Source organism: Borostomias antarcticus (genome assembly GCF_949987555.1).
Source record: "Borostomias antarcticus genome assembly, chromosome: 2".
Taxonomy (NCBI): domain Eukaryota; kingdom Metazoa; phylum Chordata; class Actinopteri; order Stomiiformes; family Stomiidae; genus Borostomias; species Borostomias antarcticus.
In genome coordinates this window covers 21,224,046-21,240,327 of record NC_140235.1, presented here as the reverse complement: position 1 = coordinate 21,240,327, position 16,282 = coordinate 21,224,046, and the positions used below count along the sequence as shown (strand labels likewise).

The window sequence follows — 16,282 nt, the reverse complement described above, 5'->3', positions numbered from 1 at the left end:
TGAAAGCAATGGACTCCCACCCAGGAGACCGGGGTTCAAGACCCCAGTGGGGATGACTTTATGGGACTATACCCCAAACCTCCACATGTTCATCCTTTCACTCCAACCTTTACCCCTTGCCTTATAGATCAGATCCTGTCCCAACCCCAACCCTTTTTCTTACCCCAACCCACACTAAGGACTGGAAGAAGGACACCAAAACCAACCTGTCTAATCTCCACTGCACAAGTAGAGTAGTGGTGACTCTCTAATCTTTAATCTAATCTTTTTATCCCTTAACTTTGTCCAGAAACAGAAGTTGAACCAGTTGCAGCAAAATAGCTAACGTTACAGGAATCATCAGTGTTACTGCTTTAGCCACTGACCGCTACCATTAATTTTATGGAAGCTGCTGCTAGTTGTTATGAGCTCATGAGCTAACTGGCTATCCCACTCTTATTGTGCTGGATTAGCATTGGAAGCATTAGAACTGATGTGTCCAGGCGACAAGACCTATCTCAATTTATCAGACACTATTTCACGTCATTTCAATTCACAGCTATTTCAGTGGCATGACTACCTTCCGTCCTACCAGTCCTGAACAGAAACAAGCCAGCCACGCACATAAGCCAGGCTGGACCTGGCCTGGTTCTGATGTGAAAATGCAGTCGTTCCACACTCCTGTGTGGAAAAAGATTCTCTCTCATCTCTTCTCTCTCTCTCTCTCTCTCTCTCTCTCTCTCTCTCTCTCTCTCCCTCTCTCTCCCCCCCCTCCCTCCATCTCCCCCAGCACCTGTTTGCCGCCGAGCACCGCGACGAGATCATCCGCAGTGCCATCGAGCACGCCGGGAACTACATCGGCATCACGCTGCGCCTGCGGAAGGAGACACTGACGTTCGAGGGCTTCGCCACCGACCGGCTGGGGAAGTACAGCTCAGACGAGTGCATCACCTCCCTGGCCGAGTTCGTGGTGCAGAAAGTCTCCCCTCGCCACTCGGTCAGAACCGCCGCCGCCTCCTCCTACCAGAACCCGCTAGCCGCTCCCAAATAATTCAAACCCCAACCCGCCCAATACTGTACTTCCACGCTAGCCTCGGGCAAACATTACTTGTAATCGGAACGATTTCCAAAAGATTCTCAAACGCTATTTCACCCAGGTGTGACGCCAGTTAGGTTTGCATGGATGAGAGTAGGCTCTATCGGTGATGCTAACTCTGGTGTCCCAGCTTTGTCCGTGACTGAAGATCTAGCAGGTCTGGAAGTAGAAGCTACTGTGGGCCGCGTTCACACGGCGCCTTTGGCCCGCCGCTGAAAGAGCGAAGCGTGTGTCGTAACGAGGGAGGAGCACGACCTCGAGCACGCCGCTCCATAGGCAACAAGTGTGCAAACGCCATCCAAAAGAGGCGACGTGTGAACATGGCTTTCTAGTCAGTGTCTGTAGCAGCTGGCTTCACGTGGAGGAGAGTTCGACACTTAACATCAGCTCTGTGTGTGTGTGTGTGTGTGTGTGTGTGTGTGTGTGTGTGTGTGTGTGTGTGTGTGTGTGTGTGTGTGTGTGTGTGTGTGTGTGTGTGTGTGTGTGTGTGTGTGTGTGTGTGTGTGTGTGTGTGTGTGTGTGTGTGTGTGTGTGTGTGTGTGCGTGCTTTTGACAGGAGCCGGTGAAAAGGATCCTAGCTCTGACCGAGACATGCCTGGTAGAGAGAGACCCCGCCTCCTACAACATCGTCACCCTCAAGCCCTTCGGGGAGGTGGGTGGGATTCACTAGCCCAAGATGTCCGTTGTTGAACTGCGACCTCCACCTGTTAACAAACTATCCTCATTGTGCTGTTATTTTACTCTGTGGTGTCTGTGTGTTGTGGTGTGTGTGCCGTGCGCGTGCGCGCGTGTGTGTGCGTGTGTGTGTGCGTGTGCGCGTGTGTGTGTGTGTTTGTGTGTGTGTGTGTGTGTCGGCAGGTATTTGCCCTCGTCTGTGATGTGGACAACCCCCAGCTGTTCACTGTGGAGTTCATCAGAGGCCAGATTAGGAAGTACTCCTCCACAGAAAGGTACAGCACACACTCTCTCTCGAGCGCACGCACACACACACGTACACACACACACACACACACCACCCGTATATCACGACTTTTCGTTCCAGCAAAAACGAAATGTAATCTATTGAATCGCTCTACACAGAACAATTTTTCTCTGGACTGGGCGAAACTTTAGCCCATGTATTTCTATTGAACACTGACTGCCCCACCAGGAAACCGCCCGGGGAAACGACTGCCTCCCGAAAAACGACTGCCCTGCCGGGCCTGGTCCCCGGACTGGTTAGGGTTAAGGTTAGGGTTATATGAAAAGGATAAGAAAATCGTTCAGTGGAGAGCGATTCAATAAATTAATATTCGTATCCTCAGGAGCGAAAATTAGTGAGACCTGGCTCAGAAATACATGGGCTAAAGTTTCGTCCAATCCAGAGCGAAATTGTTCTGAAATTTGCTCTGTGTAGAGCGATTCAAAAGATGACATTTTGTTTTTGCTGGAACTAAATGTCGTTTGACTGGCCTCCACACACGCGCACACACACACACACGTTCGCATACACTTGCACATGGTAGTGTATTTGCTTGCTTATATGCATCTTACACAACCTCATCCGTTGTCAGTCCCTGTTTGTTTGATATGCGCTATGTGCGTGTGCGTGTGTGTGTGTGCGTGTGTGTGCGTGTGTGTGTGTGCGTGCGTGCGTGTGTGTGTGTGTGCGTGCGTGCGTCTGTGTGTGTGTGTGTGTGCGTGCGTGCGTGCGTGTGTGTATGTGTGTGTGCGTGTGTGTGTGCGCGTGTGTGTGTGCAGAGACTCCCTGATGGCCAGCCTGCTGGATGGGGTGCGAGCGTCGGGGAACAGGGACGTGTGTGTGAAGATGGCGCCCACCCGGCGGGGCCAGCGCTGGGGGCTACTGAGCATGCCCGTGGACGAGGAAGTGGAGAGCTTACACCTCAAGTTCCTGGCAGCGCCCCCTAGTGAGTCAAACCCCCAAATGCAAACTACACAGACCATCGAGAATCCCCCCCCCAGGATAAATAAAGTATAAACTGTTGATTTTGATATTTTAAGTTCAATATTCTATCGGCGGAAATGGACAGCTTTTGAATTTGTATCGTGCTGAGTCGTTGGATTCATCACAGTCTCGTCTCTCTGTCTTTCTCAGACGCCAACTTTGCAGATGCAGTTTTCAGATTCAACGCCAACGTCTCGTACAGTGGAGTGCTGCACGCTGTCACGCAAGATGTGAGTGTGCTCAAGCTGTGTGTGTGTGTGTGCGCGCGCATGTGTGTGTGTGTGCGTGTGCGTTTGCAGTCTGTTTGTCTACCACTCTGTAACCCGCCCTCTTTTTCTCAAAGAAAAACTGCTTGCTCCCGTTCACGTGTGTGCGCGCGCGCGACTGTGTGTATGTGTGCATCGCTGTGTTCATCTCAGTCGGTGTGTACGGTATGTGTCTCTCTCTGACTGATGCCCCCCCCCACCGACAGGGTCTTTTCTCGGAGAACAAGGAGAAACTGATCAGCAACGCCATCCTGGCCCTGCTCTCCCAGGAGGCGGAGATGGCCGGGCCCAACACCGAGCTGGAGAGCCAGTTCCAGGCCCTCCGGCGCCTGGTGGCCTCCAAGGCCGGCTTCCAGGCTTTCACCCAGCTGCCCAAGTAAGCACACACACACACACACCCCCCACGCCCCATCCATCCCCCTGTCCCTCTGTCGTCTGTCCCCTTCTGCTTGTCGGAATGGCGTTCTCCGCCTCTTTTCCCCCCTCGCTGTCTCTGCTGCTCCGCCTCCCTCCTCTGTTAGATTCGCTCTTTGTCCTTCCTTCCCTCTCTTTTCATCTCCTCCTCCGCCTCCCCCCATCCCTAGTCTCCTGTTTGCTGTAGAGTGCTAGGTTGTTGCTGCTGCTGTGTGTGCGTGTGTGTGTGTGTGTGTGTGTGTGTGTGTGTGTGTGTGCGTGTGTGTGTGTGCGTGTGTGTGTGTGCGTGTGTGTGTGTGTGTGTGTGTGTGTGTGTGTGTGTGGTCGTCGGGGTAACAGACTTGCTCTGTCATTCTAAGGTCTGGTCAAGGGTCTGGACTCACAGATGGAACGTAAATATGAATCCATACATCTCAGTCTGCCCCCATCTCTCTCCTCTCCTCTATTCTATTATTTCTCCTTCTCTCTCTTCTGTTCTCTCTCCTTCTCTCTCTTCTTCTCTTCTCTCTCCTCTCTCCTCTTCTCTCTCTCTTCGTTTCTCTCCTCTCTCCTCTCTCTCTACTCTCCTCTTCTCTGTCCTCACCTCTCCTCTTTTCTCTCTCCTCTCGCTCTCCTCCTTCTCTCCTCTTCTCTCTCCTCTCTTGTTCTCTCTCCTCTTCTTCCTCCCTTTTTTCCTCCTCTCCACTCCTTGAGTCTTTGCTTCTGTCTGTCTGTCTGTCTGTCTGTCTGTCTGTCTGTCTGTCTGTCTGTCAGTCAGTGTGTCTGCTCTCTCTCTCTCTCTCTCTCTCTCTCTCTCTCTCTACTTAATCTGCTCTCTCTGTTCTCCTGTCATCAGAGTCTTAGACAGGTCAGTCTGCCTCTTTGTTTTGCTCTTTATCTCTCCATCTGTACACCTCTGCCTTTCATGCACACACACACACACACACATACACACACATACACACAACAAGTGTGTGTGCGTGTTATCTGTGAGTTTCTCCCCTCTCTCTCATATGCAGTATCCAGACCAGACTGTCTCTCTGTCCTCTGGGTCACTGAGATGTATGAGAGGAATCAGCTGTGTGCCTACTGTCTACTGTCTTTGTTCCTGTGGGAGAGCCAGCTTCCCTCAGTGATATTTGTATAGTTTTCCATACAAATATGACTCTGGCCCGTCTGTAACGCCAGGGTTTCTAGCCAGCAACGTTAGACCCCCTGTCTCAAAATCTTGTCAGTGAATGGCCCGTTGTGGATTTGCAATCTAAGTTTCTCTGTGTGTGTGTGTTTGCGTGTGTTTGCGTGTGTTTGTGTGTTTGTGTGTGTGTGCGTGTGTGTGTGTGTGTTTCAGGTTCCGGGAGAAGTTGGGGGTGAAGACGGTGAAGGCTCTGAAAAGGAACAATAACAGCGTGACACACGCCGCCATAGACATGCTCTGTGCCCTGATGTGTGTAAGTGCCCTACGCATCACTGAAACACACACACTCAGCCAACCACACACACACACACGCACGGACACATCACCCACACCTCACACACGCACTGAGGGGCGGCTGTGGCTCAGGAGGTACAGCAGGTCGTCCAATGACCGCAGGGTCGGTGGTTCGAATCCCAGCTCCTCCCGTCCACATGTCGAAGTTTCCTTGGGCTGAACACTGAACCCCAAATTGCTCTCAACGAGCCGGCTAGCACCTTGCATGGCAGCTGCCGCCATTGGTGTGTGAATGTGTGTGCGATTTGGTGAATGAGAGGCCATTGTAAAGCGCTTTGGATAAAAGCTCTGTATAAGTGCAGTCCATTTACCATTTACACTCCCCTAAATAACAACAAAATGTTTCCGCACTGATTACCTCTGGGAAAGTGGTTTAATTTAAGCCTGGGCTGCTGCCAGCTGATTATGGAAGCTCTGGATAAATGTGTGTTTTTTCCCGGCCAGCCGATGCACGACGACTACGACCTGAGGCAGGAGCAGCTGAACAAGGCCTCCCTGCTCTCTTCCAAGAAGTTCCTGGAGAACCTCCTGGAGAAGTTCATCAGCAATGTGGTAAGTGTGTGTGTGTGTGGGTGTAGGTGTGGGTGTAGGTGTGGGTGTGGGTGTGTGGTGATGACCCCTAAGCCCAAAGCACATGTAGTGGGACACAAGTGTACAGTAGTATTTGTTCTCTTGCTGCAAAATGAATTGCCGTTCAAGGACTAGTTTTCAGAATCCCCCCCCCCCTCCCCTCCCCAATGTCTTCAGGACCACGGCACAGGAGCGCTGGTCATCAGCTCGCTGCTGGACTTCCTGACCTTCGCCCTGTGCGCCCCCTACAGCGAGACCACAGAGGGGCAGCAGTTCGACATGCTGCTGGAGATGGTGGCCTCCAACGGACGCACCCTCTTCAAACTCTTCCAGGTCAGACAAATATCTAACTCTTTGTCGTTTTATTGTTTTTAATAAAGTATATTAGACAGTTTACAAAAGCAGGTGACTTTTTTTTGGAGTGGCGGGGGGGGGGGGGGGGGGGGCGCAATCAACCCCCCCCCCCCCCCGTTGAAAGTCTCTATGGGATGGCCTGTTTGAAAGTGATGCTGTTTCGTGCGCGACTAGCTCCCTTAGCTCAGCCGTGTTGACCAATCGTATTGATCCTCTGTCTGCAGCATCCATCCATGGCCATCGTGAAGGGAGCTGGCCTGGTCATGAAGGCCATCATTGAGGTGAGGTTTGAGGAAGATGATGATGTTTGTTGAGGCTGATGATGGTGATGAAGATTAGATCCTGGTCATTCTGGTGATGACAACGACGGTGATGGTAATGTTGATGTCAGTGATGATGATGATGATGAAGCTGTTCTGTAAGGGGTATGTAATGTTGCTGGTTCCCAGGAGGGCGATAAGGAGATTGCCACTAAGATGCAGGAGCTGGCCCTGAGTGAGGGGGCTCTGCCCAGGCACCTGCACACCTCCATGTTCACCATCAGCGCTGACCAGAGGATGCTCACCAACAGGTCAACACAACACACACACACACACACGCACACAAACGCACACGTATACAAACACGCACACAAACACACACACATCCCTCATCAGACAGCTCTGACCAGCTGTAACAGGTGAACACACACAAACAAACACCCACACACACAGTCCATTCAAAAGAAAGCAACATTTTTCTGTGTAAGCAGTCATCTGTCAACGCCAGTCTCTGTCTACACAGACACTGACACAAGCTCCCTGTACTCAGCCTCTCTCTGTCTGAGACCTTGACCAGACCGGTCATGTTCTACCTCTTAATCTCTAACCGTCTCTAAAACACCGCTCCCGTTCTACCTCTTGATCTCTAACCGTCTCTAAAAAAACGGTCATTTTCTACCTCTTAATCTCTAACTGTCTCTAAAAGACCAGTCATATTCTACCTACTCTAAATGTCTCTAAATCTCTCTCTATCAGACAGCTGTTCTAACTCTAACTCTCCCTAAGTGTCTTTAACTCTATCAGAACCGGACCAGTCTCTAAGGGTGTGTGTCCATCAACCAGCTGTATGTAGCTGGACAGCGCCAAGCTTACAGCTGCTGCGTAGAGCGCACTAGAGCTGGTCGTTTAGAGCTGGCTAGGCTACCGATGTTTTCCACCTACGTTAGCAACGAGTGTCGTGTTTTTGCAGACTGCAGACTTAATTAGCCAAGTTAAGATAGCTGGTTAATGTTAGCTAGTGCTAACGTTCGCTGTCTCTGAGGTGTTGCCAAAAACCGACCGTCCTCGTCCTCAGAACAGCCTGCGCTCTAGCCCAAAAAGTAAAAATCTTTTCAACGGCAAAAAAAGCCTAGAGCTCATGCCGCTATAGCGCTAAAAAGCGCTTGGTAGACAGCTCTCGTCTCTATAGCACCCTAAAGCTGATTACCCATTGTAAACAATGATAAAACAGCTCTAAAATAGGGCTTGGCGGTGGACAGACACGCACCCTAAGCGTCTCTAACTCTCTACGCAGACAGCTGAGTCGTCACCTGGTGGGTCTGTGGACGGCGGAGAACGCCATCGCCCTCAACCTGCTCAAGAGGATCCTGGTGAGGTTCCACACTGCCAGTTCTCACCGCCGTGTTTTCATACTGTAGCATAACAGCGTAGAACTTGTTTCCACTCTCTCCCCCTCACGTCTCTCTCCCCCCCTCACGTCTCTCCCCCCCCCTCACGTCTCTCTCCCACCCTCACGTCTCTCCCCCCCTCACACTCTCTCTCTCCCCCTCGCGCCTCCCTCTCCTGTCTCTCCCCCCAGCCGACGGGTTTGCTGGCGTACCTGGACAGTCCTGATCCCGTCCCCGAGAAGGACGCGGACAGGATGCACATCCGCGACAACTTGAAGATCGCTACGGTAGCCTAGAGCGACGATCACCCCGACTGGGAATTGGTCGTTAGAATGAATGAAACAAATTAAGCAGTCTTGATTGATTTTATTGGACAGTTTGTGTCAATTATATACAGTGTGTATGCTGTGTAACTCTGCCTTTCTCTCTCTCTCTCTCTCTCTCTCTCTCTCTCTCTCTCTCTCTCTCTCTCTCTATCCCCTTCCTTTTCCTCCCTCCCTCTCTTCTCCTATCTGTCATCCCTCAGGACCAGCTTGGTCGTAACAAGGTGCCAGAGTGGCAGAGGTTAGCTGGCAAGGCAGCCAAAGAGGTGGAGAAGTTCGCCAAAGAGAAGGCTGACATTGTGCTGATGCACTGGAGAGACAAGATGGGCATAGCTCAGAAAGAGGTGAGGACTGCCCCCCCGCCCCCCCATAACCCCATTTTGGGGCTTGATTCCGGGGCAGGAGGCCGTGGCCTTGTCCCCTGCTTCTACTGCCGCCCCCCCTTCTCTGGTTCTGCTGCTGGCTCTTGCTCCCCCTCCTGGCACTGGGCGGTATTGTGCTGGGCAGTATTGCAGGCTCTCACTATTCCCAGTTAGCATGGCTAGCATTGCTAGCATCCGGCGGCTTGGCCATTATCTGACTTCAGAGGCACTCTTAACAAGGCTCTGCTGGGCTTTTTGCTGATGATTTGATCCAATGCTTTAATGCTCTATGTATGTGTTGTGTATGCATTTCTTTGGTGTCTTTTAGCGGTTCCAACGGTGTATGTTCATTTGAACTTGGCAGACATTAATGAGCTGTGATGTAGGTTTTAGGAAAGCTTTTTGTGTGTTTGTGACTCACAGCAGGTCTTCTTAGACTAATGCTCTCGTGAGGGCATAGTGTAAGGAGAGTGTGGTGCAGGCTACACACAAGGGCTTATAGTTCGGCTTCTATGGTTTGTGGGCACGGCACCGGGACAGTAATTGAGACGTCTTGTTCAAGTGTGTGTCTGTGTGTGTATGTGCGTGTGTGTGTCGGTATGCATCAGTCTGCTGACGAGGGTCATTCATTAACAGAAGACCTCGGCCTCTCCTGTGAGCTCTAGCTGGCCGCTCCCTGGCTCCCCTTCTGACCTGAAATCAAATCTTCCCACCGATCAAATGGGTTTCGCACGCCTCCTCAGGCATGACATGGCTCACTGGATCACCGCACTGTGTAGCCTAGCCTTGGATAATCATGATCATTGTTCTTGTGTCGTTTGATTGATTGATTGGTTGATTGATTGATTGGTTGATTGATTGATCATTTTATTGATTGATTGATTGATTATTTACGTCTCGTTATTTACCAATCACTGTAAACACTGCTTTTGCTGCCACGAGCTCCAAGATGATCAAATAATGATGAAATAAAGTAATACCTGCCTTACAATGTCACAGCTATAGACATGGTAATGACTGAATGGTGAGTGTTATATTGCATTTATACAGTCCCTTTCCAGATACTCAAAGCGCTTGATAAAAACTGTTGATAGTGGATAATTATGGAGGCTTTGATACTGATGCTAAACGAATGCTCTTGAAGATCTGGATTTCATTTGACCACCAATATCTGTAGTACCAGTACCCTTCATTGAGAATCATCTGTTAGATCCAGGGACCAATAATCTCTCTGTTATCTCTGCCCCTCCCTCCCCCTTGTCTTGTCTGGTCCTCCTTGCTGTCAATCAATGCAGCAGGACAGAAATAACCTGGTGAGTAGAACTGAGCGATGGGATCCCTCTTCCTCCTCCATGTGACCCTTGGTCTCTCAGTTGTTATTAGAGTTCATGTAACATTATTGTATGTGGGACATCTCCATCTTGGAATTATGTTTTGTTTTCACCGTTTTTGTCTAAGGTTTTCTTTTGTTGGTGTTGTGGCACAACTTTTGGGAGGGTTTTGGGGACATGTATGTTGTCTGTCTGTGTTAACACTGTAAAAAGTGTACATTTGTGAGTCAAAACACGCTGTTACATATCGTGTTACAATGTGGGTTGTCAAAAGAATGAATTAAATGTATAGCCTACATATTGTTTTGTCATTCACTTCTGACGTTGGTTAAATAGTCAAATCCTCTCAAATACTGAGTGTTCGCTTGAGTCCATCTGGAGTGTCAAGTGGGTGGGGTTTGGTCTGAAAAAGTGCAGAGAAGTATTTCACCCCCCAGGTCATATTCACCTGTGTTTTGACTTGGTTGTATAATGGTAGTCTTGGCCTCATAACCATAGTACCAACTCACACATTCTCACCCACTCATCTAGAGCACAGTACCCACCTTAGGCCTGTTCACTATCTATCTATCTATCTATCTATCTATCTATCTATCTATCTATCTATCTATCCTATCTATCCTATCTATCTATCTATCTATCTATCTATCTATCTATCTATCTATCTATCTATCTATCTATCTATCTATCTATCTATCTATCTATCTATCTATCTATCTATCTATCTATCTATCTATCTATCTATCTATCTATCTATCTATCTATCTATCTATCTATCTATCTATCTATCTATCGATCTATCTACAGTATCTATCTACAGTATCTATCTACAGTATCTATCTACAGTATCTATCTATCTACAGTATCTATCTATCTCTACAGTATCTGTCTACAGTATCTATCTAATCTATCTATCTAATCTAAATCTTAATATGTTTAGCCACAGTCTTAATGCCCCCTCCTTAGCCCTGGGCTAATTATGCCAGCCAGGGCAAGCTGGGCCTGACACTTTTCATGGTACGTAGTCCAGGGCTTACAAAGGACCTGTGTTTGGTGCTTAGGGTTAGCCCGGGGCTAAGTGCAGGCCTAGCGTCTGCTCCTCCAGGTGTGACCAGTGGAGGGGAATCATCCATCCATACGGTCTGTTCTCTCCTTCCAGAACCCCAACCAGAAGCCTGTGATTCTGAGGAAGAGGAGGCAGAGGATCAAGATCGAGGCCAATTGGGAGCTCTTCTACTACAGGTGGGTAGCTGCAGTACACACACTAAACGCTTCGCTCCACTAGAGACCCAGGACTTTCATTCAGATTTCGTCGCTTAAAGTGGGTGGAAACAATTTGAGAGTAAAAAAAAACAACTGCCTTGCAGAACCAATTCAAAGTCTTTACAAACAAACAAACAAAGCTTTACGCTTTAGGGCGTCGCTTTGTTCAGGTCTGAACCAATCCAAAGCAGTAGGCGTAGACTTGTTACCAGCCAACATAGAAAACCCCAGACGTTTGGAAGGCGGAGATCCCGAATGTCTGGTATCAGGAGACTAGCGCACACGTCCACCTGCTCAATGTCTGGTATCAGGAGACTAGCGCACACGTCCACCTGCTCAATGTCTGGTATCAGGAGACTAGCGCACACGCCCACCTGCTCAATGTCTGGTATCAGGAGACTAGCGCACACGTCCACCTGCTCAATGTCTGGTATCAGGAGACTAGCGCACACGTCCACCTGCTCAATGTCTGGTATCAGGAGACTAGCGCACACGTCCACCTGCTCAATGTCTGGTATCAGGAGACTAGCGCACACGTCCACCTGCTCAATGTCTGGTATCAGGAGACTAGCGCACACGTCCACCTGCTCAATGTCTGGTATCAGGAGACTAGCGCACACGTCCACCTGCTCAATGTCTGGTATCAGGAGACTAGCGCACACGCCCACCTGCTCAATGTCTGGTATCAGGAGACTAGCGCACACGTCCACCTGCTCAATGTCTGGTATCAGGAGACTAGCGCACACATCCACCTGCTCAATGTCTGGTATCAGGAGACTAGCGCACACGTCCACCTGCTCAATGTCTGGTATCAGGAGACTAGCGCACACGTCCACCTGCTCAATGTCTGGTATCAGGAGACTAGCGCACACGTCCACCTGCTCAATGTCTGGTATCAGGAGACTAGCGCACACGTCCACCTGCTCAATGTCTGGTATCAGGAGACTAGCGCACACGTCCACCTGCTCAATGTCTGGTATCAGGAGACTAGCGCACACGTCCACCTGCTCAATGTCTGGTATCAGGAGACTAGCGCACACGCCCACCTGCACACAGCCACGCTTAAGCTGTACTGTAGGTCCTAGTGAGGTTGCCTGAATAAAATGTGTGTGATATATCTAAGCATCTGTTGAGATGATTGTGATGATGAGTCCTGGGTACAAGTTAACTGGAGGACATTATTATGGCTAATATTTCTGTTATTCAGGGAGCTACTATTCAGGATGAGTTAGAATCAGGGCCGGACTGGGTGAATATTTCATGCCGGGAGTCATGCCCACATGGGACACTTTCAGTTTCGTTTTGTTGAGGGGGGGGGGGGGCATGGCATTCAACGCGTGTCAGGCCAGTTGGCGCACCAGGCCACCGGGAAAACTCCCGGTGCTCCCGATGGCCAGTCCGCCCCTGGTTAGAATATTCTAGATGTGAACCGAGACATCTTGAGTCGTGTGTTCCTACGTGTGTACTGGCCTTGGTTGACTTCGGTAAGAGAATGCATTGGGCAAGCGAATAAGTAAGTTACTTAATTACTGAATTAAATCAAACTGAACTCTTGTGTCCGCGCACAAGGTTCCAGCTGGACCACGCTCGCCCCAACCTCATCTGGAACCTGAAGACGCGCGAGGAGCTGCGCGACGCCCTGGAGGGAGAGATGCGCTCCTTCTCGGTGGACCGCGAGCTCGGCAACGCCAGCGTCATCTCCTGGAACCACCAGGAGTTTGAGGTCAGGGGGTCACTCACCTCGCCCGGGGCGGCTCGATCGATCGATCTTCATACAGCACCTGAAAGAATATAATGTTGAATGCACATAACATGGAGAAAGTGAAGGTGGTCGTAGTGTTGGGTTGTATTCCGATCGTCTGAAATGACCCCGACCGTACATCTCTTCACCTCTTCACTGAGATGACAGCATGTAATCCTCTACACAGATGAGCTGTTTCACTGTACAGGTAGATAATGTATAGTTTGTGTGTGCGCGTGTGTGTGCGCGCGTGCGTGTCTGTGTGGGTGTGTGTACGCGCGTACAGGTGAAGTACGAGTGCCTTTCAGATGAGATCAAGATCGGAGATTATTACCTGCGCCTGCTGCTGGACGAGGACGAGAACGAGGAGTCGGGTTCCATCAAGAGATCGTAAGAACCCAGTTCCACATCATCCACACAACACACATGCCGATGACACACTCCTCACCGCAGACTCCCCACAGTCTGTTGAGCTCGCCCTCCTTGTTTTGGGGGGTTATATAGAAGCCCAAGATCTCAGTGTGTGGTTATATGTTGTTTATTTGTTGCTACTATCTTAATGGTTCACGAAAAACAAAATATATAAACCACGTTGAACCCGTAACCTCCCAGCTGGCAGGCAAATGCGCTGACTTAACAAATCTGTTCCTCTTTTTTTGCTCGTCTTGTCGTCTGCATTCCACAAGTAGATTTGCATGTTCACATCACCATAGGCTGGCAACTTTTCAATTGTTCTGCATGTACTGTACATACATTGTACATCTCAAATGTTATATAATTACAATGTATATATACTTATGTGTAGTTTTGATTTGATTTTGCTGAAGACATCTTTGCTCGTCTGGCATTCCGTAGCCTAAATAGATCCGAAAGTTCACTTAAACATAGGCTCAATCATGGATCGGGATCAAGGGCAAGTTCAAACTTCGCCTACGACTAAGACACTAAGGTGTTGTGTTATATAATTTCCACACGTTTTGATTTGATTTCGCTGAATAGGCTACATTCCACCCTAATGTTACCGGCCCCTCACTAATCTAGGTAATCAAGTTGCTCCGCTGCCACTAGTACAACAGTGCAGGAAAAGCTGTTGGTGGATCCCGCCACCGCGCCGACGCCACGGTGTCGCTGCTTTGCCAGTTCCAAAATTAGAGGCCCACTGTCTGTAAGACATTGGCGGTAATGCCTCGATGACGCCTCCTCCCCCTCCTCCTCCTCCTCCCCCTCCACTTCCTCCCCCTCCTCTTCCTCTCCCAGATACGAGTTCTTCAACGAGCTGTACCACCGCTTCCTGCTGACGCCCAAGGTGGCCATGAAGTGCCTGTGCCTGCAGGCGCTCACCATCGTGTACGGGAAGTGCTGCGAGGAGATCGGACCCTTCACCGACACCAAGTACATCGTGGGCATGCTGGACCGGGTCAGTGCTGAGGGAGGCAGTAGACGTCTACATGGCAAATGGGTCTTAGAACCCGTTGAGACTTAAGCTGTGTGGATAATGGGTAGATAAAGTAATGTTGTAGTTCTTCAAAATTCAAGATGAAGATTTATTTATTTGTCACATGTAAAGTATGTGTACAGTCACAGTGAAATGTCGCTGCCGACTCCAAGATTATGCTCAATAACAGACTCCAATACTCAATTTACAAATTGCAAATTTACAAACTACTCAATATGGCTGGTGATTAAGTTGTTTAATGATAGGCCTCTTCCCCCTCCCCGTGTGTGAACAGAGTACAGACAAACTGGAGAGGGACAGACTCATCCTCTTCCTCAACAGACTCATCCTCAACAAGGTGAGCTAGCCGAGTGCACGGCCCCCTCCGACTCCAGGTGTGGTCGACTGGGGGTATAATGCATAATAAGTATTCATTGTATCTGTATATACCCACTTGTCTTTCCATGGGCAGATAGTACATTTCTGATCAACTACTGATGTTGAAACTATACAGTTGATGCAAGCTATTAGTGTCTGTCAACGTCTTCAGTGACCAAACACACCTGCTGACTGTTTTTCGGGGGATGAGACATTTAAAAGTTTGACGTTCTCGGTCGTCCTCGGCTCTAGCCAGCTCTCATTCTGTGTTTTTTGACGCGGTCCCTCTCACATTGCTGTGTTGCTAACATCTCAGCGTTTTTCTGTCTCCTGTAGAAAAACGTGAAAGAGGTGATGGACTCCAACGGAGTCAGGATCCTGGTGGACCTGCTCACCCTGGCCCACCTCCACACCAACAGAGCCACGGTGCCTCTGCAGGTACACCGGTCTCTCACGGCAAACTACCGGCTACCGGCACGGCAGCACCACCACTCTGAACCACCTTAACCACCCTGCAGACTACTGAATGAGTTAGAGTTCAAGTATACGCAATGAAACAGAGCAGATCATAGCTGGCTTGGGGTTTTTGACCTCATTCTTAATCAGTGGGAATATTACATTACATTACAGTCATTTAGCAGACGCTTTTATCCAGAGCGACTTACAATAATTGCATTTTAACATAGATAGTCAGTGTACTACTACTCGCCAGAACTCACAAGTGCAACTCCTTTCTAAACAAGTGACTAAGAGCATCATCTAGTGCTCAGGCCAGACTGCACGAGTAGCAAAATTAATATATAGTAGTTGCTTAGGAGGGAGGATCCTGGTAGTACTTCTTGAAGAGGTGAGTTTTGAGCCTGCGGGGAAAGATGAACAGCGACTCTGCTGTCCGGTTGTCAGTGGGCAGTTCATTTCACCAGTGCTCAACTGTTTTAGACACCAGGGGATTCTGGGTGGTTCCAGAACTTTCATTTGTGGCTGCCTTTAAATGTAGAGTAGTGATAATAATGGTTCCAGTGGGAGCTACGCTGGCTAGTATCTGGAGTCATCGACAGTAACAAACAGTTACTGTAGTGTGAATGATATGAATACGGTGTCGTCCCTCAGAGCAATGTGATCGAAGCAGCACCGGACATGAAGAGAGAGAGCGAGAAGGAGTGGTACTTCGGCAACGCAGACAAGGAGAGGAGGGGACCGTTCAGTTTTGAAGAGGTACGCTCAAAGCACATGTGAATGGGTCAGGGTGAAACCCTGAAAACGAGTGTGAGTTTAAGCGAGACTACTCAGTCTTTTATAATCTCTTATGATCCAAACATTTTCTTTCTCTACAGATGGTGGAGTTCTGGAACACAGGTAGTTCTCAGTTTCTAAATCATAAAAGAAACACACAAAGAACAATACCAACAGTAAACATTGTTAAAATACAATAGTGCATGTAGCACTCTGAGCATACCAGATGTCCAGAGTGCTATAATGAACAAAAATCCCCCCTCTACCACACTCTACCCCCCCAGGCGTGCTGACGGCTAAGACGCGGTGCTGGGCCCAGGGCATGGACGGATGGCGCCCCCTGCAGGCCATACCCCAGCTGAAGTGGTGCCTGCTGGCCACGGGGCAGGCGGTGCTGAACGAGACGGACCTGGCCACCCTCATCCTCAACATGCTCATCACCATGTGCTCCTACTACCCCAGCAGGTAGGGCAGGG

The 16,282-nt window shown here is 49.5% G+C and overlaps 1 protein-coding gene across 1 annotated transcript in view; it reads left to right on the top strand.

Annotated features, from left to right (window-relative positions):
- dnajc13 (DnaJ heat shock protein family (Hsp40) member C13) overlaps positions 1-16,282 on the top strand; it is a 42,034-nt gene that overhangs the window by 11,415 nt on the left and 14,337 nt on the right. Inside the window, exons 6-30 of the mRNA XM_084460961.1 lie at positions 770-976; positions 1,632-1,727; positions 1,934-2,025; positions 2,816-2,982; positions 3,171-3,250; positions 3,493-3,662; positions 4,060-4,092; positions 5,028-5,127; positions 5,613-5,720; positions 5,916-6,071; positions 6,317-6,373; positions 6,542-6,663; positions 7,647-7,722; positions 7,932-8,027; positions 8,267-8,407; positions 9,721-9,738; positions 10,916-10,998; positions 12,589-12,742; positions 13,047-13,150; positions 14,018-14,177; positions 14,491-14,553; positions 14,910-15,011; positions 15,684-15,788; positions 15,908-15,929; positions 16,091-16,271. Of these exons, the coding sequence (XP_084317087.1) occupies positions 770-976; positions 1,632-1,727; positions 1,934-2,025; positions 2,816-2,982; positions 3,171-3,250; positions 3,493-3,662; positions 4,060-4,092; positions 5,028-5,127; positions 5,613-5,720; positions 5,916-6,071; positions 6,317-6,373; positions 6,542-6,663; positions 7,647-7,722; positions 7,932-8,027; positions 8,267-8,407; positions 9,721-9,738; positions 10,916-10,998; positions 12,589-12,742; positions 13,047-13,150; positions 14,018-14,177; positions 14,491-14,553; positions 14,910-15,011; positions 15,684-15,788; positions 15,908-15,929; positions 16,091-16,271 (2,693 nt within the window). The remainder of the gene's footprint in view (positions 1-769; positions 977-1,631; positions 1,728-1,933; positions 2,026-2,815; positions 2,983-3,170; positions 3,251-3,492; positions 3,663-4,059; positions 4,093-5,027; positions 5,128-5,612; positions 5,721-5,915; positions 6,072-6,316; positions 6,374-6,541; positions 6,664-7,646; positions 7,723-7,931; positions 8,028-8,266; positions 8,408-9,720; positions 9,739-10,915; positions 10,999-12,588; positions 12,743-13,046; positions 13,151-14,017; positions 14,178-14,490; positions 14,554-14,909; positions 15,012-15,683; positions 15,789-15,907; positions 15,930-16,090; positions 16,272-16,282) is intronic.